This window comes from Esox lucius, chromosome 8 (assembly GCF_011004845.1).
Source record: "Esox lucius isolate fEsoLuc1 chromosome 8, fEsoLuc1.pri, whole genome shotgun sequence".
NCBI lineage: Eukaryota > Metazoa > Chordata > Actinopteri > Esociformes > Esocidae > Esox > Esox lucius.
The window spans coordinates 33,722,262-33,743,737 of record NC_047576.1 but is presented as its reverse complement, the minus strand read 5'-3'; the positions used below and the strand labels follow the sequence as shown (position 1 = coordinate 33,743,737).

The 21,476-nt window shown below is 41.4% G+C and overlaps 1 protein-coding gene across 3 annotated transcripts in view; it reads right to left on the bottom strand.

The window, feature by feature from the left end:
• Nucleotides 1–20,325, bottom strand: part of wwtr1 (WW domain containing transcription regulator 1) — a 47,228-nt gene extending 26,903 nt beyond the window's left edge. Inside the window, exon 1 of one of the 3 annotated variants that reach the window (XM_020044305.3) lies at nt 19,429–20,325. In XM_020044305.3, coding sequence (XP_019899864.2) covers nt 19,429–19,832 — 404 coding nt within the window. In that variant the 5' untranslated portion in view covers nt 19,833–20,325. The remainder of the gene's footprint in view (nt 1–19,428) is intronic. The other 2 variants (XM_020044304.3, XM_010905772.5) reach the window with 2 other exon arrangements.
• Nucleotides 20,326–21,476: the final 1,151 nt, after the last annotated feature.

Sequence of the window (21,476 nt, the reverse complement as noted above, 5' to 3'; positions counted from 1 at the left end):
CGTGATTCACAGCTGTGATTGACAGCTATCTGAGCCGAGGAGCCACTGAATCTTCGGAGGACTGAGGAGATTGGAACTTTACATTTAATCTCTAAATTTCTATAATTGATATAAGTTCACACGGACATAATGGGTTGTTCTGCAGTACATTGTGCTAACCGACCTGGCATTTCCAATCGATCTTTGAATTTTTTTCGGTAAGTTAAATTTATAAGCTATTTAATTAGTAAATAAATGTAATGGGCTAGCTAACGTTAGCTAAAAGACAACAAGCCTCGTTAATAGCCATGTTAATAGCTAGCATGTGATCGTTAGCTAGAAGTTACCAATTATTTTTGTATTAGGCCTATTCTAAATTAAGGTTAAACATGATGTAAGTTAGGCTATAACATATCGTCTAGGTTTAACAAGCAAAGGTTGTACTGTACTTGGACTTGCGATTGATTACGGTATGCGCATTCTGCAAGGGAGAGTCAGGGCGGGGCACAGGGGTGGGTCCAAGATGTCAGCGCCGTATCAGGACACTGGTGGCTTCATTTTTCACCAATGGAAAAGAGCGAAAGGGCGTCGTCCATTTTATATACAGTCTATGGAAAAAACTAAATTCTATCGTATGAAAAAAAAATTATACAAGTGCCCATGCTAAAATCTTTAAATGGATTTTTGCGTACAATCTTAAAATGTCTTCCACGTTTTTTCCACGTTCACTTCTTCTTACGATTTTGATTTCTTCCCACCTTCGTTCGAATTATGTTTTCTCAAAATCTAGTTTTGAGCTTCTATTGGCGTGGAGGCAGGGCTTTATCTGGGCATTGAATTCTCGCACCCGATTTGCCATGAATCACACCATTATAAGGTGGAAATCATCGCCTTTCCATGCACTGCTTTCCCAATGCAATATGTGGAGATAATTTTAAGAATTAACAATACAACGATTTAATGTAAAATCGCTATTCTTTTTTTCACAATATTGTATCAACCTTCTGATCTCTAGAATCTATGTTTATTTATTCTGCTGTCAACAGCCGTCTTTTAAATTACTGTAGAGGTTGTTGAACTGGCGTGTTTCTGTAACAATAATAGTTGTGTATATATCACAAAATCTACCTGATAAAAGCCTGTTACTGTATTCCCATGTCGTCAATAACAAGAAACCAGAAAAGGGTATGCTGTCATTTGACTTTTTATTTATTTATTATAAATTTCTTTCAAAACGCTAGTGCCAAAGCAGCCACTACTTTTTATGTTAGCTGGGATTGTTTATTTGGTGATACGGGGTTAAAAATGTCCTTGAAAGCGATAATGATGTCGAGGTGAGTAGGAAATAAACTGTGGCTATAAGTTTTGTGTTGTCCATACTTTATGCTGTGAAATGTTGGTAATATCTTTTAGATGACAACCGCAACCCTGTCGTGATAACCTTATAGACAACCACATCAGCTATGGAGCTCAAATGGTTGCTTGTTCAGTCTTGTAATGGAAAGGGTTGCAGTAGCTGTGTAGCCGGCTGACTAGTTGGTTGTATTCTCGCGTTTCTTCCGATTTCATTCAAATATGGAAAAAGCCATTGCTAACTAAACAACTAATTGTCTGGTTTGTTTCGTCTGTCAGACTAAAAGAACGTTGCCTGCCCGCAAATGTTTTCACTAGCTAGCCAAGAAGCAGTAATGTGGTGCTTTGCTGACGACGTTGTCACTTGATCGCGATGATGTCCTGTATCTGCCAAAAGATGTAGGCTACATACTTCCCCTTATCATTTATAAAACCTTTAACGTCTTGAGATTTGCCTTGTGCTTACTTTATTATGATCATATTAGCTGTACGGACCTAATTTGAAAAATGTAGAAAACTAATTATTATTCCTAGTTAAATTAATGTGTTGTCAAATTAGAGTATGTGCACTTTAAAACAAAGTTAACTTTGGTTTTGGTTATTGTGCCATGTCTGTTTGTTTGAAATGTGTGAGAAAATATTATTTATTTTGAGAATGTTTTGTAATCAACAGCAGCATTCTAGAATTATTTTGGGGTCTAAAGGGTTACATTTAGAAGTAACTTTAAATTGAGGGGTTCTGTTTTATTAGGGGTTGCTCATGGGGATTAGCTAAAGATTGTCCTTTCAAGTATATAGCCTAATATTATTTGAGGTTTTCTTTAGCAGTTGTGATATCATGATGAATTGTGACGTATTGAATCGTATCGCAGGGTACTTGCCAATACCCACCCCTAAATCACAGTACGGAAACTTAAGCAAAACTACAGAAAGCTTGAAAACTGCTGAAATCCTCAGTCAAAACAATATCCCCTCAAATGAAACCAAATATTTAATAAAGGCACAAATTGTGGTCATGTACCCACTTTCAAGTCTTGTGAATTACCTTTAGAAAGAAAAGGCAAATCCTGATTTTACTCTTCACCATTGCGTAGGAACAAATATTTTAAATATACTACCGAATGTAGTACTACCTATGAATATATGTCTGGATAGTGTGAATTACTCAAATTTCTGCATGCCATATTCCTCAATTCCAGCCCTCAAACATGTATTGGCCTAGCTGGTGGTACACGCCAGTATAAATTGAAATGTTCCTTAAATGTAAAATAAAGCACCATCTCTCGCTTGTTGACTTTCGGTATTAAAGTGTAAACATGCGATTTAAAGTCTGCTCTTGTTTTGCACAACAATGGACACTGGGAAACAGAACAAGTTAATGGTAATTCGATTGCAGAGATGACTTCTCCCTTTTCCCACACCTCTACGTCAAGCTGGAGATTTGTAACAGAGCAGCCGCAGAGAGAGAGGGAGTGATTACGCATTTATGTAGCACTGCCCGTCCAACGACATTAACAATGAAATAGGCTACAGAACATAAAAAATGCCTGACAGACTGAAAAGGATTTCATGGTTAAAGGTAGTGGGAAGTTGTAGAGTTATAGTCACATCTCTGTTTGGAGACAATTCGGGTACTTTAAAAGTCACAAACTGACCGGGTTACCTTTAAAGCTGACTTGGGTCCTGAAAAACTGTCAAACTCCTCCTTTGTCACCTTTTTAAAAAATTACACTTTTCCATTACCAGTGGGTGCATGCGCAGAACAGACAGAGTGGAGAGGGAGATATGGAGAGAAATGAGAGGCTCAATGGCCCCACGCAAGCTCTCCTCTCCTCTTCAGAGTCCTCTGTCCGCTGCCTGCTGGGGGATACCAGACCAGAGAACCACTGTGATACAATGAAACAACAACATCTTGCTGTTAGGAAGTATAGTGCATTCAAAGTCCAACATGGCCTGGAGACAGAGGTCACTTACTCCTTTCCCGCGTTCAGTTAGTTTCCAACACATTTAAGACCTCCTCCTCATCGTGCTTCGAACTATACATCACAGCAACACTTAACAGTGACAAAGAAACATGTCAGCCCTCACACTGGCCCCACAACAGACTGTTACTAGAACACAAACCTCTTTCTGTGTCTATCCAGTGAGAGGCCAAATAAAATCAGTGGACAGATATTAGCCTAATGCCCCATGTACAAAGCAACCATTGTTATGATTCCTACAGCAGACATGGGAATGAACCCAAGTTCTACTCTAGAACCCCAGTTCTATTCTACGAGCCTCTCTATGTGCCTCCCTCTACACGCAATTCTGCACAGAATATTTTGGCATACGCAAGAAGTGTAGAGTGTTTGGGAGGGGGCTGGGTTCGACTCTATCCCCTGTAGTTACACCCAACAATTTCACCACTTAAAATCATCATCTCCATATTGATAACCCCCATGGAAGAGACTGTCCTGTCTTTGTCTGCCGCATGAAGATCCCCCTCCCTCTTGTTCTAACCACCTTCCCTCTCCTCTTCCCTCTCCTTCCTCGGCTTCCAAATAATAATATCAGTTAAAATGTTTGCTGTCAAATCATGTGACAGGGAATGGGCCAACAGCACCACAGGAAGAACTAGCTATAGACCCATAAATGGGGTGCTGGAGGGAGGGGGCAGAAAGGGAAGGCAGCCCAGCTGAATGGGAAAGCTTTCTGTCAACGTTGTTACAACGTTTTGGCAGTGAACATTGTGGTGTCAGAGACGTGTAAGGAAATCTTAAGAACATCTAATTCCTCTGCTGGGGGGGAGATCAAGAATTAGCTGCTGTTTTTATTTCTAAAGCCTTGCCTTGAGGGATACAGAGAACCGAGGATCAGAGAGGAGAACCGAGGACCAGAAAGGAGAACCGAGGACCAGAGAGGAGATCCGAGGGATACAGAGGAGATCCGAGGGACACAGATGAAAAAAATGTAACAGCAGATGTGGGGGTTCTAAGGAAAATTTGATGAAAAGTTGGAAAAGGACAGAAGAGTGACAGGGGTTAGTGTGGTTACAGTGTTGACATAAGGTTTTGTGGATAATCACTGAGTGACAGGGGTTAGTGTGGTTACAGTGTTGACATAAGGTTTTGTGGATAATCACTGAGTGACAGGGGTTAGTGTGGTTACAGTGTTGACATAAGGTTTTGTGGATAATCACTGAGTGACAGGGGTTAGTGTGGTTAAAGTGTTGACATAAGGTTATGTGGATAATCACTGAGTGACAGGGGTTAGTGTGGTTACAGTGTTGACATAAGGTTATGTGGATAATCACTGAGTGACAGGGGTTAGTGTGGTTACAGTGTTGACATAAGGTTATGTGGATAATCACTGAGTGACAGGGGTTAGTGTGGTTATAGTGTTGACATAAGGTTATGTGGATATTCACTGTCTGGCATCGATGAAGTGGGAAGGAAGAAACCTGTTCTTACTTCACACCAAAGCAGTCAGCAGTAGCATGTCATTATGGATAGGAAGGACACTGATGTTTAGAAGGCTACAGATAGGTATTACATAGCAGGTTGGTTAGCATTTTTCGTAATTAATCTTTTTCTGGAGGCAGATCTGCCCAAGGCAGAAATTGTGATAGGCTGCCTCAATCGTGGGGGCAGAGCTAATATTTCAAAAAAGGATGCATGCTCTGACAGGACATTTGACGTGTGTAAAAGCTTTCGCTACACCAAACCATAACTTAAACTCCTACCCTAACTCTGAACTAAACCATAACCCCTGCAGCAATGGACCAGAATGGAACATCCAAGTGACCATCATTATATCAGAACCGGTTCTGAAATGGACATCCTCGGTTCTGATATATACAAGGTATTATATATAGGGTGCGCTGAATCTGGAATGCTGATTGGTTGATAGCCGTGATAGAAGACAACCTCTATTTGGGCCAGCAGCCGCAAAGTGAGTGACCGGCACCATTCACAACTCTGGCCTGTCAAGAGTGGAATGTGGCGCCATTCATTCCGCTCGACCGAGATCAGACGCGCAGCAAATTCCTCCCCAGGAACCGTGGTGTCTCCGTGATTACGGGGGGACAATTGGCATTAGACTCACACTTTGGTCGGCCTCGCCATCGAGTGGGCCGATGTAGCCAGTGATTGAGCACCGCATCGGCTCATGACGCAGATGGTGAATTAGGGTAAACCCTTGTGCCAATACATCTAGTGGGCTGGGCATGGTGACTGGTCAATGAAATGCCAGTGGTATAGAACAGGAGAGCAGAAAGGGCTGCTGAAGCCTGTTTCTGCCTGGAAAACAACAATACGCCCACATAGCTGCTGCTCACATTCCTGGGGCCATGAATAGGCTGCAGTGGAGAGGGGAGGGGCTGGGTTAATCTGGATGTACAGCCATCTTGGACATATAGTGGTATGGCCATCTTGCACATACATGTAATGTTGCTTGCTTACAAGTGGTGGGGGGAACGGGTCTTGGCATTGAGTATTCAATCACGCTTGATATGATTGACATTTCATTCAATGCGTAGGGTGGCTATGCTTAATATTCGCATGCATGCGCACGCACACACACACACACACACGTGTGGCACACATTGATCCACCCTGAAATCCATGTTCCTGATCCCACAGAACAGACAGAAGCTGAACATCCTAAAATACCAGCCAATTATGTCATGCTTGGGTATCATGCAGACTGGTAGCTCTGGTATCTGGAAGAGGCAGCCGTTCTCACAGGCAGACAGTGCGTGGCCTTGGAATTGCGGGTCTGTCTAAAACCAAGGCAAAGCAACAAGCGAAGTACTGCTCTGTGTCAGCGATTACTGGCAGTCTGATAATATGGAGACAGTTTTCTAGATTTCCATGACCTTTAAATTGTTAGAATCCTTTTGATCCCATATTGTGAACTCAAAATCTTTTAAACAGACATTTTTCCAGGCTCCACCCAGACACAGACAGTCAGAGAAACTGTGGTCAATGACACTACAGCTCTCACGCTCTGTATTTCTATTTCAAACTGAGAAAGAGCTTACATCCCTATGGCATGTTTACATTACATTGTCAGAAACATATCAAAGAAGCTGTGATGAAACTATTTTATTTCAGAGTACGTATGACAGTATAGTCCCATAACAGTAGGCTACAGTCTGAAACCCGAAGCAAAGATTTCAGTAAACCTCAAGCAACTAAAAACTGGCCTTTCCCAATGTTTCAAATGCAATCACTGGTAAGGCAAAGGCCTAATGCCAAAAAGGCTGATTAATCGGTCTCTAGGCAAGGAAAACATGTTAGAAACTTTATAGGCCAATGAGTAAACAGTAACCTTTTCTAACCAAGAGAGAGAGGCTTTTGACAAGTGCATTGGCCATTGCCAGTAACAGAGCTGCACAACAATGGTGAGTCCATGAAGCTGCTAATCTTTTCACTTTTTCCAAAAAGTTCTGAAAGGCAATTTATTGTAATTGTTCAATGTCACACACGTATACTTAGACTATTGATGGATTTATGAAAAGTTTGTTCTAGACTGGTCTCCGATTTCCAGATAAAGTAGCAGTCCTTTCAATGTAAAATGACATGAAATATGTTTGAAAAACATTTGAATACAGTTCTTTATTATAGAAACAAATGTTTTCCGGAACCGCAACCTCCTCAACCTTGTTATGTTATTAATCCATCTGAGTTACAAATTAAACAATGAAATCAGAAAATATTTTTTTATCAATCTCACCCAATCGATTTCACCCCATCAAAACAGTCTGAACTTAATTCGAAACCATATTGGGGGGAAATGGCTGACAAGGAATCCAGAATTCAATTTCACTGCTCTATCAATCCCTCCATATATATATATATATATATGTATATGACATTGCAAATGAATGCTAGTGGGCATGGCATACAGGAGCATTGTGGAAGGGTAATCAGATTACGTAAATGGCTGTTCAGCAGTAGACTATATTTTTGTAAGACTCGTTGCTGCCATTCCGGCTCAACAACCATCTTCAGGAAGTCAAGTGGAAAGGGGCAAGTATCTTGTTTTCGGTTAGGTAAGTGCGTCAGTGTATTTGTGCGTTTTTTTCCACCCGTGCTGTGCGTACCTTTGAAGTGAGCAAGTCATATCTATTGTTTTTACTTTGTACGAGCCTAAAGAGAGCCTTATGAATCCCCCACAGCCATGTACTCTCCCTCCAAAATAACAGGAAATGACCAGCTCCATATCCTGTGGACCGCGGCATCTCTTTCAACTGCTTAATATACAAGGTAGTCTGGGTGAGGTAGTCTATGGAAAAGTACAATTAAGCCTCTAAAAACAAACCTCCACTGTGCCATGTACAAACCCTGGCGCTAGCTTTTTATTTCCCACTATCGCTGTAAATAGGAGATATACAGAAACAACAAGACAATAAGACTGCCAATGCACACATTCTGTTGGAATGGAAATACAGACAGGTGGGAGGAAAACAAAACTATATAGGGGGAAATCCAGGGGACATTGTTTCTTTGGAATTTAAGGTGTGTGTTTGCTGGTCGTGGCACAGAAGTGTGCTTGGAGAAGAAGCAGCAGAGCATCTCCAATGAAGGGTTAAGCTGCCTTCCCGTAAGAGGCCTCCTGGTTAAGGTCACACACACACACGGCGCAGAAGTGACAGGGACCGGCTTCTCTATTTAAACACCATAAAACACACACATACAGCGTTGCCATACACATACAGCCATGAGACATCACGCAAACACACACACACAGCTAGTGTAGAACTTTCCTGAACTTCCGCACAAGTACACACCCACCCTGGGGCCAGGCAGCCTGAGGACAAGTCCTTGAGAGAAGCCAGGGAAGGTCAGGTATCACACGCGCACAGTAAGGCATGCAGCAAAATATTCTCACCCAGAATCCTATTTACCATAAACTTAACCAATGCCAGAAAAATGTTGACCCTGAATCCAAACCCTAATTCCAATCCTAACCCTAATCTGAAAGAAAAATTATAAAGCTAACCGAAAATAGGATTTTCTCTTGTGGGAGCCAGCGAAACTTCTCTATGAGGTCTGACTTTCCTTTTTTACTGGCCTGGTGGGGAAATGTGGTCCCCACGGGGACAGTAAATCCCAGACATGCACGTATGCCCAGGCTCGGTCTGTGTCTCCCGGTCAATAAATAACTGGGCAGTTTCTATGGATTGGTTATCTGCGTCAGAGATCGATTGAGAAGACAGAGTGGTGCCCTCAACTGTTGGGTGGAAGTGTCAGGAAAGGAACTACAGGAGCACCATATACACAACAGAACCACCCACCCCCTCCTCCCCTTATTGTGGCTAACTTCATTACTATCACCCAAACATGTCTCTTTCTCTCTCTCTCCTTCTCTGTAATCAAACAGACCCATACATTCAAAGTGTTACACTCCATTGGGTGGGGGGGGGGGTACACATGCAAGTAATAATCTCATGAATACTTCATCTTGACTGCTAACACTTCAAAACACCAACTGGATTAACGAAACATGTTCACTTTGTCCGCACAACCTGTTTGAACTCACTAAATGAGATACTACATACAGCCTTGTCTTACACTCTGCCCTATTACTGGGCTGTATCCAAGCGGCCATTTTGTCATCCAGCTGAGATAACCCAAGCCGCTCCCGTCCCTTTAAAACAGAGAGCCCTGGACGTGCAGAGAATTTTCCTCTTGCCAAGCCCAGACAGCTCCAACTGAGTAACCTCTGCCAGCCCTGCTCCCACATTCAGGGCCAGAGAAAGAAACAGACCAGGGCCACAAAACTCCATTGGTTTTAAATTCAGCCCACATGACATTTCCTTCAACTTTAATAGCTTTCATATAATTTATATTTGCGAGGCACGCAAGGCCCTGGATCTGGGAAGCTTTCTTGGTCTACAAAGCCTCTCTTGTCCTGTTTCAGCCCCCATCTGCAGCAGAGAAGTGGAAATCAGGCCCGGACGCCCGGCTGGCCAAACAAGCAGGTCTTCCTGCTTGTCTTACATATTAGGACAGGAAGTGGATCAAGCATGGACACCGCCAAAGAGAATAGTACCTTGGAGTATCTCTGCCATCTACAAAAGGAGAGGCAGAGGTATCCAGAATGTCTGCATGCTTGCTCAGCTAGCTGCCTTACTGCCTGGCTGCCACTCTTGACAAACATCTGTTGTAGCTGTTCCAGAGAGGCCCGGAGGCTTCAGATCTGTCTGTGTTGCAGACAGGCTGTTTCTTTGCAGCGGAACAGGCTATTGTTTTTTATCATGCCCCTTGGGGGGTTGGAATGTCTACTCCCTTTTCTCTGTAGGGCTACCTAACCATCCCCTCGCCCCTCCTTCCTGTGGCCTAGAGCAGAGAGAGTCATGGCCCCTGGTGTTGGGCCTCTAGCTCCGGCTCAGATTATGTGAGAAAGACGACAGGGGGAAGGAGGAGAAGGGAGGCTCTTACATTTTTCCAAAACAACAGTTCAAGAACCGACCACAGAGAGATTCAATTGGCTCACTGTGTACTGAATATGTAATGTCACAACTAGGTGGCTCATAGCTGATTCAAACAGAGTACGGCCTCCATGGAAGAGAACTAACGGTTACTGACTTTTTTGTGATGCATCCAGGGGCAGAACATCTGAGGCTGGTCAAAACGACTGGACACCGGTTTCGGTCCTAATGGCGACAACTGTTGCCACACTACCAGCCATTCTTCTGCTGCTGGTAAGGAGGGCTCTGGCTAAACCTTAGAATGACTGGTGCAGAATGCTACCACTGTGCCAGCCATTCTAGTTTGGAAAATCTAAATTTGAATGCCACTGTCATAGAACAGGTTGTGCCAACATGTAGGACCACAGAGTCCAAACCCAGCGTGGCGATCACAGAGCCCTTGAGTGATGCTATTAACCACTCCCCTCCTTACACATTCCCCTACTGGTTTGATATCAGCAGTATTCTGGGCTTCAAACAGATTGTTTAATCCAGATCTACTTTAAAGGGACTGAAGTACCACAGATTAAATCAGCTTTTTGTCCAAAACAACCCACTAACAGCAAATGATTAAAGCAGTGGAGTTCCAATACACCGTTCAAGGGCCATCTAGGCATGTTTGTGGTTTGCACCTGGTATTCAACAGGCAGATAGCTGGCAGTTTCAAAGACCCTGCGGATCAAACAGTCGGTTAAAATGATTTCCTTAAAAACATATTGGTTATAAAATCACTAAACTACTGATTGGATGATGACAATGGCTAAAGGTACAGTCTGTTGAGGCCCCTGTATCAGCATTAAAGACACACTTCTGGGAAAAGCTTTGCAGCCAGATCCTGAGATACCTGGAATCAAAAACAGAATGGCAGCGTTACAGTATCGGCCAGTCAATGATAGATCAGACTCTACACAGAAACAATCCCATCAATAAGAATATGACAGTTGTTTTTCAAGCGTTATGTATGAAACCTGCCATGAAATGTTGGCTAAAGAAAACTCAACCTGTAACATATAGCTGTATTGCTCTGTTTGGAACCTTTTGAAGACCCTGTACCCAACATCGAATGTCGAACACACGCTTCATGTGTGTACGGTCTCCCTAAGTAGCTGTACAGTTTCACATGATTGTTTTTTCCCCTCCATTTTCTTTTGGCTTGACTCCCCTGGTACCCCTGCTTCAGGTGTACCAGGCTTGTCTCTCCAGAATTCAGTCCCAAGCTCAAACTCTGAACTAACCCAGCGGACCCGTGCAGAGAGAGGGACAGAGATTGTTAGCTAAACAGCTAAACGTTGCCAACCGTCCTGCTCCTCTGTGTCGATCACTTCCCTCCTCCCGTCCGGAGGAGGACACTGCCGCCCACAGGGATCTCCCTCTCTCTATCATAATCTAGATTTCTCTCTTTATCAATCTTTGTTATCACAGACCAGGAACACGTAACTATGAATTTCTGTACCTCCCACAAAGCACGCTTTCCGGCCTACTGAAGCCAGCTGGACAGCTCTTGCTGAGCCTTGAACCTCAGTGGTTGACTGGAACACTGGTGCTAGTGGGGGTGGATGTCTAAGAAGGGAGTCAGTAGATTGCAATCCACTACTGTTGGGGTTAGTTTGCATTACACTACATTTTCCAAGACGTATCGAATAAGACTAACAACGCTAGATTATTTTGTTGTGTATACTTGCAGATATGGATAGCTCTAGACGCCACCTTCCAAGGAGGCGTGCCACATTTTCATTAGGGCCCCCGCTGAGTTTTGCAAGTGTGGAGATAATTCTGCCGGAATTGTATAAATGAGGTGTGAGGTGTGCATACAGCTCGATTTTTCCACAGATTGACAGACAAAATCCTGCGTGGTACATCTCGAATCATGCCGGTTTAAATTCAAACTCAATGGATTACACAAACCAAGATAAGTCTATCTTTAATTCTCTTACTCGTCACGTAAATAAGCCCTTACAAAGGACAGGAAGGAATGTAGGGGCATTGGAATGGGACTGGAAATGTTTCCAGCCAGATAAATGGGAAAACGGGAAAATGGGGATGTTGAGTGAGTGAGACAAGGCATCAATCCCCTCATCCTGACTGAGATTCAACTCAACACTGCTGTAATTTCTTGACTCTCAATTGTACTAAGCACAAAAATTGTCATTGTCAAACATATGGCCTATAGGAAAGACAAGGGGTCCAACCCTGGCTACGGGTACTGGTAGTTTGAGAAAAAAAAAGCATAAAAGTAGTAATAATTCTGTTATTAAATTCTGAAAATGAAAAGCTAGTCAGTCCAACATACGGATAATGGACTTTTGTTGTGCTGAACCTGTTGACTGTGAAGAAATATTACTCACTTTCAGTACATCCTACTAGACCACTACTTGAATACACAGTGGAACACCACTGCCCTTCATGATATGTCAGATACTATGAGAATGTACTGTACTCACTGCAGCAGGGTTTTCATTAGCTGGATGTTGTCAATTTATGGCAAATTACATCTATTGATAGCTGATTCATTGTTTTAAAATCCAGCCAACGTACCCCAGTGAATGTGATTAATTATTGCAACCTGCATCAAATAATCAGTTCTAAAATTTTATTTTTGTTCTCTAATGTTGCCTGTAGCTTGATAAATTTTTCTCAGCGTATGTAAAACAAACAGCTGCCAGTTGGAGCACAGAGTCACAGGACCCCTTACAAGAGCGTTCTTACACTACAATCGTTGTATTTTGATGAAAGAGACTTGATGCCAGTTTTGTGTCTGAGATATTTTTTTTCTAGTACAAACAGGTGAAAATATCAATATTGTTGCATGTTCCATTTCAAGGTAACATGGGACACTTTTCCAACAGATAATCACGGTGGATACCTCTTGTTGTCATTGTGAATATTTTGTTATATAAATTAAATTGTTGACATGGTCTCAAGCAGCAATTTTTCAAACAAATGATAAGCAGAAAATAATCTGTCTACTAAAAAAAAGTGTTGCACTTCACTAAGCCTAACGATGTATAGACAGGCTTCAATCAGCCAAACAAAGGTTCACATCTATTTTCTGCAGTCTTAAACCTTTAAGGCCTTAACCCAGGTCTTTATAATTTGACTTGAATATATTGTTTAGCCCATCCTTTTTGGGGACATTCAAACGAAGAGTAAAACTCCAGGAATAGAACAAAGAAAACATGTCTCATGTCTCAAAAAGTTTAACAGCAGACAGGACAGGAGGCATGATGGATGCTTTAGTCTTAGAGTAAAACTGGCAGATCCAGCAGCTCCGGGCTGGGCAGGCTGACTTTGTTTTCCTGCCTGGTTAATTGCAGGGTGCGGTGAGGCCAGGGCTCCCAGCTTTGTTGGTGGTGACAGAGCCAACTGTGAAAAACTCAGCAAGAGCAGGCATGTTTTCAACCCCGGCTGGGAACCAAATCGAGGAAAGGAGGACGATGAGACACCTCCTGGAGCCTGGGGTTTCCTAACTCTCTGTTCCTGGAGCCTGGGGTCGCCCTCCCACACTTTTCCCCCTTCCTCACTCCCTTCTTACCACCATCTCTTTCTCTCTGTTGTTCTCCCCCTCCAACTCACCGCCCCCTTCTCTCCAAATCTCATACTCCCACCTCTGTTTTTCTCCCATTACAGAATCATCACATGCAAGCACAGCAGACACCATTGCTTCTCCCCCTTCTGTGGGGAGTTATCTGGCTAATGAACAGCCAAGACCTCCTGATCAGTGGTCTGAGGTTGTTCTCCCGACGTGGCTATTTCTCCTGAGGATCAGCATGTAGCCAGTCGGTGCCAGGCAACACAGACACAGAAAGTATGTCTGCGCATTCTGACAACTTTGGTTGGTGTAATAGTGCTGCTAGTGGCTCACAACATAAGAGCAGAATACATACAGTCTACACAATGTGGATATACAATTATATAGTGTATCTAAATGGAGAGAGATGAAGAGTTTGAGTGCACTATGGTGTACACCAGCCACACACAGCCAGTCAGTGTCAGATGGTACCGACCAATCAGAGTCAGGCAGTACAAACCAGTAAGGCAGTACAAACCGGTCATAGAGCCAGGCAGTGCAAACCAGTCATAGAGTCAGGCAGTACAGACCAGTCACAGAGCCCGGCAGTACAGACCAGTCCTAGTCATGCAGTATAGGCCATAGTCAGGCAGTACAGACCAGTCGGGCAGTTAAAACCAGACCAGTCACAAATTCCTGTGCTTCACTTGTCCACTCTCATGCGTCCATTCATCATAGATGATGACCCCTCTAATTATCATGTCTGCTATTTATCTGAAATGGGTAGGAGGTAAAACATGGAAAAATGTTACCTAGACATTACAAATCATTAGATAAACCATAGATAATTAGATAATTGTCACTTGCCATCTTTCAAGGTTGAGTGGGACACTTTCCTAACAGGCACTCTGTGTGGTTACTGAGGTCTAAACACGAATGTGTAGCTCATGTGAATTTGTCACGAGTGGTGGTTAAAGGACATTTCCCGTTGACATGTAGCAGATATTTTAGAAGGGGCTAAGTTTCAGTGACATAAATCAGACTGCACTAGGAAGTCTTTAATAATGTACCCCCCAAAATTATTGCACGTTTTGATCTGTTTCATACATTGCAGCAGCAGGTGATAAGGGACTAGGTAAAAACTAATTGTAGTTACCTCTGTAATAGCTAGTTAGCTAGCTAATCTATGGTGTAACATATTCAATAATTAACATTCTACAACGACATGCGCAGTACTGGTTATATATTAAGTTGGACTGGCTGGCTCAGCTACATAGTTAGCATGCTACTTTCCATAATGGTCAAACTTAAGAAATTCAGCCCACCGGTCCATAAAATCATTTTGTTTGGATTTTTGTCCAATAACTATTTTCATGTTAAATAAGCAATTAAAATAAAATAAAAAGTGTTATAAGTGGAATAGTTTTGTTAGCTTTTGCTTGATAAGAACCTGAAAAACAACAAAAACAAAGTATTTTTTTATATTATTAAGATTGATTTGAAACCATGTGACTAATCATTTGTTGATCCTGTGATCAAACTTCAGTTAGTGAAAATAGCTAAAGAAACTGAACTAATTAAACAAGTTTGTCAACTATCTAGCCCGGTTGCCATATCATATTCTGACGGAGCAAGGCGCTGCATGCGCATATTTTCAAATTGTTGCCAAGAGTGTGACATGTTCTCAAGTGTAGGTCCAAAACTGTATTTACATATTACGTACATTTAATTTAAATGAAATTGTTGTCATAACAACTGTTCTAATCTGAATAGGACCCTAGCCATGATTCCTGGATATTCAAAAAAAATCTGAAACCAAAATAAAGTTATTGGGTCTGCATGAATGGTTATCGGCTTTGTTTTACAGAAAATGCATTAACAACTTCCATTGTTTTAACACCTCCCAAATTTGGGCCGATTTTTTCGGATATAAATATACGGGTATGATACAAACATTGCCTTGTTCTTTTCACAAGTAAAATACCACTTTTGCCTGAAAAGTGTATACTGTATGTGTTAAACTTTCAGCAAAGTTACTGCATTGCTATTCATGGTTTCACTTGGTCAGTTGGAGTTCAAGACAGTTAAACTGATATGGATTACTCTCTGAGACAATGGCGCTAGGCTCATTTCTTGATGGGCTGTTGATACTGTGATGAATGGAATAATCAGGGATTGGACGTATGAGAGAGGGATGGTGTGTGGCAGAGTGGATCAAGTGAATGTGTATGTTTTAGCAGAGGTGCCTCTGTTGCCCTGAGGCTGTGTGGAGACTAGGGTGTTTTCTCACACCTTCTATAATTACAGCCCTTTTAGAGGGCACCCTGCTGAGTTGACCCGACTCCTGCCCCCAACACCCACACACACCTCTGCCTAGGGTCAACTAGCCATGCTGACCCCTGGGGCAGGGAAGAATGGGTCTGCCTGGTCGTCTCGTTCCTCATAGTCAAGAGTCAAACTCTCATTTACATTGAGACTGACTTACAGATGAAGAGATATGAGTCAGCAGACAAAGGTTCTGCACTTGTAAGTTCATCACTTTCTTAGCAGGGAACAAGAGGAGGGCTCAGAGGTGTGGGGGTAGCAGGTGACATAGCAGAGACCCTTCATTGATTGACACACTGATATGGCCTCACACATTCTCACACACTTTCAGTACTCCTTCTGTGTTGAGATGAGAGGTGAATGGTCAGTGACACTCAGACCAGCGTCTACCATTGAGGACACTTAAATGTAGTTCATGTCCACTGTTTTCCTTTTTAACTCAGAATAAATAAAAAAATTAATTAAAAAAATAAAGATTTTGTAGAATTCATGACTTGACTGTTCACTGTTGTGACGACTTGTGTGTGGTTATATGAAGCCAGGCAGATAGGCCGCGATTGTGGTTTCATAAAATCTTCCTCTTAACAAAGACGCTTGCACACAGTGACAGGTCCATTTTGTTTCTCAAGTTGACAAAGAGTCAACAGAAGTTGCAATGTGGGAGTAGATGTGAAAACTTAGTCAAAGACTGCTGATGAACAAGACATGCATGATAGATAGCTAGTGACATTTCTGTTCTTTGCTTTTTGAAAATAGCTATAGTGTAACTAGTTCAAGGTCATTCATCTCTAGAAATCATCTAAATTCTGGTGATATTTTTATCATCTAAGCTACCTCGCTAGTTTATTGGCTAGCTAACATTAACTAACCAAATTGGCTTCAATGAAAACATAGATACTTGTTACTGAAACAACAAGAAAAGTGGCTTATATCAAAGCTGCGCAAACCAACTTAAGTTGACAGTGGTCATAATTAGCGAGATGCATTTTAATGTAACTAAATTAACATTGAGCCTCAATCCATAAACTTGACTGAATTGCAGTGAATTACAAGGGTAAAATTATATTTGTGAGACTTTTCTTCACAGTATTTCATTAGTTACTAATACTGAGTTTCTTTTCTGGACTGAGACAAAGAGAGGATGAGTAAAGATACAATCAAACAAAGCTAAACTTTGGGGAGGCAAGAGACAAAAGAGACACAGAAAAGGAAAGAGAAGTTGAGGTGATGGAGGAGAGTAAGACTGAGGCTGTGTGGAGGAAATAGAAACAGCAGATATTGGCTTAAAAATGTAGCCTAGACATTTCAATCATGCTCAGACTTTCCCACATCACTGGGAGGGACCACTAGGTTTAGCCACTACAATGATCTTGTTTGGTGTGAACTGTTGTATATGTTGGGTTTACATACATTTTTAATTGACAAAAACTTTGCAATAGGTGTGGAATATCAGTATACTTGCTTGTTCACAGCATTCAGGCATTGTCGAGAATGTGGGTATTTTTATGAAACATTAATTACATATACAGGCTCTATGAGACATTTCTAAGTTTTAAAAGTTGCACAATCTTACATTTTATTACAATGTATCGATTAATTTTTTTTAAAGCGACAGGCAGTTGGAACAGAAGTTATAGTCGGTCTTTGTGACTTGCCCATAGATAAATCCCAGTCTCTTGTAATGTATTTCACAGGTGTGATTAACTTTTCAGTGTTTATCTTGGGATTGTTTCATATTGATTCAAATGATCAAAGAACCGAAGTTGTTCTCTTGGCATAAATTAGAGATAATGTTCAAGAGATCAAGAGATCATTATTCAACGTACATACTTTGTAAATGATTTTAATATTCTGTTTTTGCTTCCTAATAAAAATAAATTAAAAAAAAGAACAATTTGAATTATGGACCTTCTCCTGTCTGTGGTGAGGCATTGCTTCAAGTCACTGCCTCAGTATTTTGGTGGTCATAGATATGGCCTTGGTGACACTTCAGTGTGAAATTAATCTCCCTATCTCCTGTAATGGTGCCTTGTCTCTGTGCGTGGGCGAGGATTAGATATACACAAACACAAGATACAACCATTGTGGTTTAACCGGCTGGGGCTCAGAGAACAAAACCAAAGACAACTTCACTGCTGTTGCACAACCTATTAGTCTGAAGGTGGTCTGTGATGACATTGCACAAGGAAATACTTCACTGACTGAATAGGAAAACCTGCCATTTGCAAACCATACATTTTGCGTACTAGAGCCAGGTGCTGTTTAATATTGTTATATTTATACCTAGCAAACACACCGAATGCAAAAGCCTATGTGAAAGGTTTGACAAAGTGTTCTGGTGGGCCACTGCAAGCACAGACAAGTAGGCCTGAGGCTCACAAACGCCACAGGTGTCAAATCCATTCTACGAAGGACCAGGTATCTGCAGGTTAACTCTTCTCTTGTACTTCACTGATTAAGGTCATTGATTAGTTAGGAACTCCATCACATAGTGAGATAGGTTATAACTGGACAACAACAACGTAAAAAAATTAAAATAAACGCTGACACTGATATATAGCATTAGGTAGTGAGTAATCTTAGTTACCCAGAAGTAAAATTATATCTCTATAATGTGTTGTCATTTCCTGTTTACATCTGAGGGAATGCCATTAACAATTGTGATTACTGTTGTACAAAAGGAAGGAAGCGAAGACTCCTCCCTCACAAAAGAAAACTCTCCGCCAAACCTTCTCCTCTGCCAAAAAGCAATTTTTTGTTTTCATGTTTGTTTAACAATATACACACACTTTTACTTTGTCGCTGTGAAATCAAGTGTCATTTAAAAAAATCAGTACACAGAATCAATATGAATGTCCCAGTTAAAGCAATTACTTTGTGCAATCCTTATGGGGCTCATATGCAGCACCCTCTGTAAGGTTTGGTAGGTGAACACAGCCAGTAATTTTTCCCCATTCACATTTACAATCTCGCTGGTTATCATGCTTTTAAATGCTGAATGCCTTTCAAAAAATCTCTCAATTTTTTTACAGAAAGATAGATACGTTTAGAAACAATCATTAACTTTTTCTTCATAAGGGAACTATTTTCTAAAGTGAGTAGAAATCTTTCGAACAAATGGATCACTACTGGTATTTATTTTACATGTTCAGCGGTTGGAAGTACTATAACTAGTCAAATCTGTTTATGGAAAATGTATGTGAGGTTTGACTTCATGACCCAGAATTTGTGAGTTACTACTGCTGTAGGGTCCTGTGTAGCTCAGTCATCACAGAATATGTTAATGCTTGTGACGAAAGGATTGTGGTTTCGATTCCCACATGAGGGCCAGTATGAGAAATTATGAAAATATATACAATCCCTACCGTAAGTCGTTTTAGATAAGAGCGTCTGATAAATCTAAAAAGAAACTATTCACACTGTTGTCCATGGGCCTTGACAGATTCTCGAATTTTTTTTCTATCCACGAGAATCTGTCAACGACAGATTACGTGTTGAGTTAGACCTGTGTGAATATGGAGGTGGTATTATAGGGTTTTAGCTGACAACGCCAAACAGGGACACAAAAACAGTGTATTCAGTCAAACTGTCCGCACGGCGCTCAAAGGGGCCATTCGTTCAGCAGTGATCCAAAGCCATTGTTGTTTATGCACAAGTTACTGCTTTTGCAGTGAACTTTTTAAAGATGAACCTCAGACGTGAGGCTTCGCACTGATTTGACTTCTAAAATATTTGTAGCGTTTCGTTTATTCGTTGCTTTGGATTTTTACATCTGTGTTAAAAAAACAAATAAATAAAAACTTACTTGAGAAAGTACTTCTGTCCATTGGACGTGTAGGCCATCTCCCATCCAGGGGGCAGAGGTAACTCTTCGGCAACATCGAAAGACTGGTGCCGGATATGAGAGTGGTGTACCGGGCTTGGAGTTGGGTTGGCTCCCAATCCAAGCTGTAAGGACGCGGGTGAGGAATGTGATCGTACGTGTTGCACCGTAAGCCTGGGCGGGTGGCTGCCCGAATCGGTGCTCGACTGTCTTGAGTGGGATCCTGAATCTGGCTCCTTGAAAAAAGACTCGGGTAGAAGTTTTGTCCTCCATGAACTGGGTTTCGGGTTCATAACCGAATTAAAAAGCGCTTCAAGATCCGTATCAGAGTCCTGCGCGACATGGATAACTTGTTGTCCTGGCATTGGCTGCAGTGTGTTGCTCATTTTGGCTTAGTGGCAAGGTTACAGAGTAATACAGAAAATATAAAAACGGGGGGAAAAATCGAGGCGAAGAGAGATCAAACGTTGAGCCCTCTGAAATAGGCTTCTCTCAGGAAACTTTCATGAACCCCCCTCTGTGTGGACAAAAATAGTTCTAAACTTTCTGCCGTCAAACTCGTGTTAGATAGAAAACACTAAACTATATCCCTTCATGAGAAAATATATTTCAAATGTCGGCTACTTTCCCGTTGCCTTAGCCAGTTTCGTTAGATCTTGTTGCTGCCCGGACTCCGCTCCCGTCCCAAAGTTTGTAAACTCAACTTTTGTAAGACGCCTGTGTCAGCAGTCGCTCATGAATTATGCATGAACTCCGGTGCGAGAGTCGTTTAGCACATTTTCGTGATTACAAAACAATCTCCCGACTAACTGTAAACATTGATGGCGAATGTAACAATTACGCAAATGTTGCAACTCAACGACACAGTATTGCGGAATAGGTTTGTTGAGTTTGTTTTAGTAATAAATCACAGCAGCTTACAATGTATTCATCCTTCCGTTTCGGAGTGCAATTATTTGGGACCGTTCTGCGCACGTTTGTCAAAAATTGTCCATATAGCCAATAATGTCGACTAGACAGTATGCAATGCGTTTTGAATGTTGAACAATATTTTTTCCGTTGGGAAAAGTCGTGGAATAGTTAAATGTAACTCATCATCCCAACACCCAGTGTCGGATTGAAAAAAATACCCGTCTGTTCGATTGGCACTTGAAATTTGAGAGATTGCGCTCCGTCCGAGATGTTTTGAAAGACTCTGTGATTTTTCATCCGAGATAACATAAACGATGCAGTGATATTCGAAGTAGATTTCTTGTTAATTGAACTACCAAAAATGATAGACTTTACAAGCGGTTTCTTTCTTAGCTCATTTTCAATTGTATTTATTCTTTGCTTAAGACCACAATTCTTTATAGTTTGGCCAGAGGCCTAGATTTGAAACATTATACTTTCTATAATGGACAAGATTTGAAACATTATATTTTCATTATACTTTCTATAATTGAATGACTAAATCATTGTTTAAACATCTGTTTAAAAAGTTTTTCTGAATACAGCAGATTAAATATCTACTAAGTGTGCTAAATTAGGCTCCATGTTCAAAAACGTTTTCTTTACTTTTTAAAATAGATTCATAGAATTACCCTTCCCAGGCAGTTGCTCTTTAGGCCTTTAACTACAATGTGAATCTGTAACACTATGATAACAGCAACCAGAAGTCCCTTGTAGGCTACTCCACAGAGGGTGCAGCTGTCCTTTGTAATGTCAGATGCTAAGAGATGGCGCGTGCCACCCTGTAAACCAATCCCTTTGATGGACAATTACTCCATCCTCAACAACCAACCAAGCAGCCACTCCACCCCTCCGCTTGGCCTAACTGTCTATGTCCCTGACCATAAACCACCTAATTAAATTGTTTTTATCACATGCCACATTAACACCAGGTGTCAAATAACAATGAAACATTTATTTAGAGGCCCTCCCCAAAAAAGGCACTTTTTTATAGGATCATATCAAAAGTAATATTACACAAGTAATATGAGCAACAATTAAAGTATATATAAATAAACAAGAGACATGAATTGCAAGCA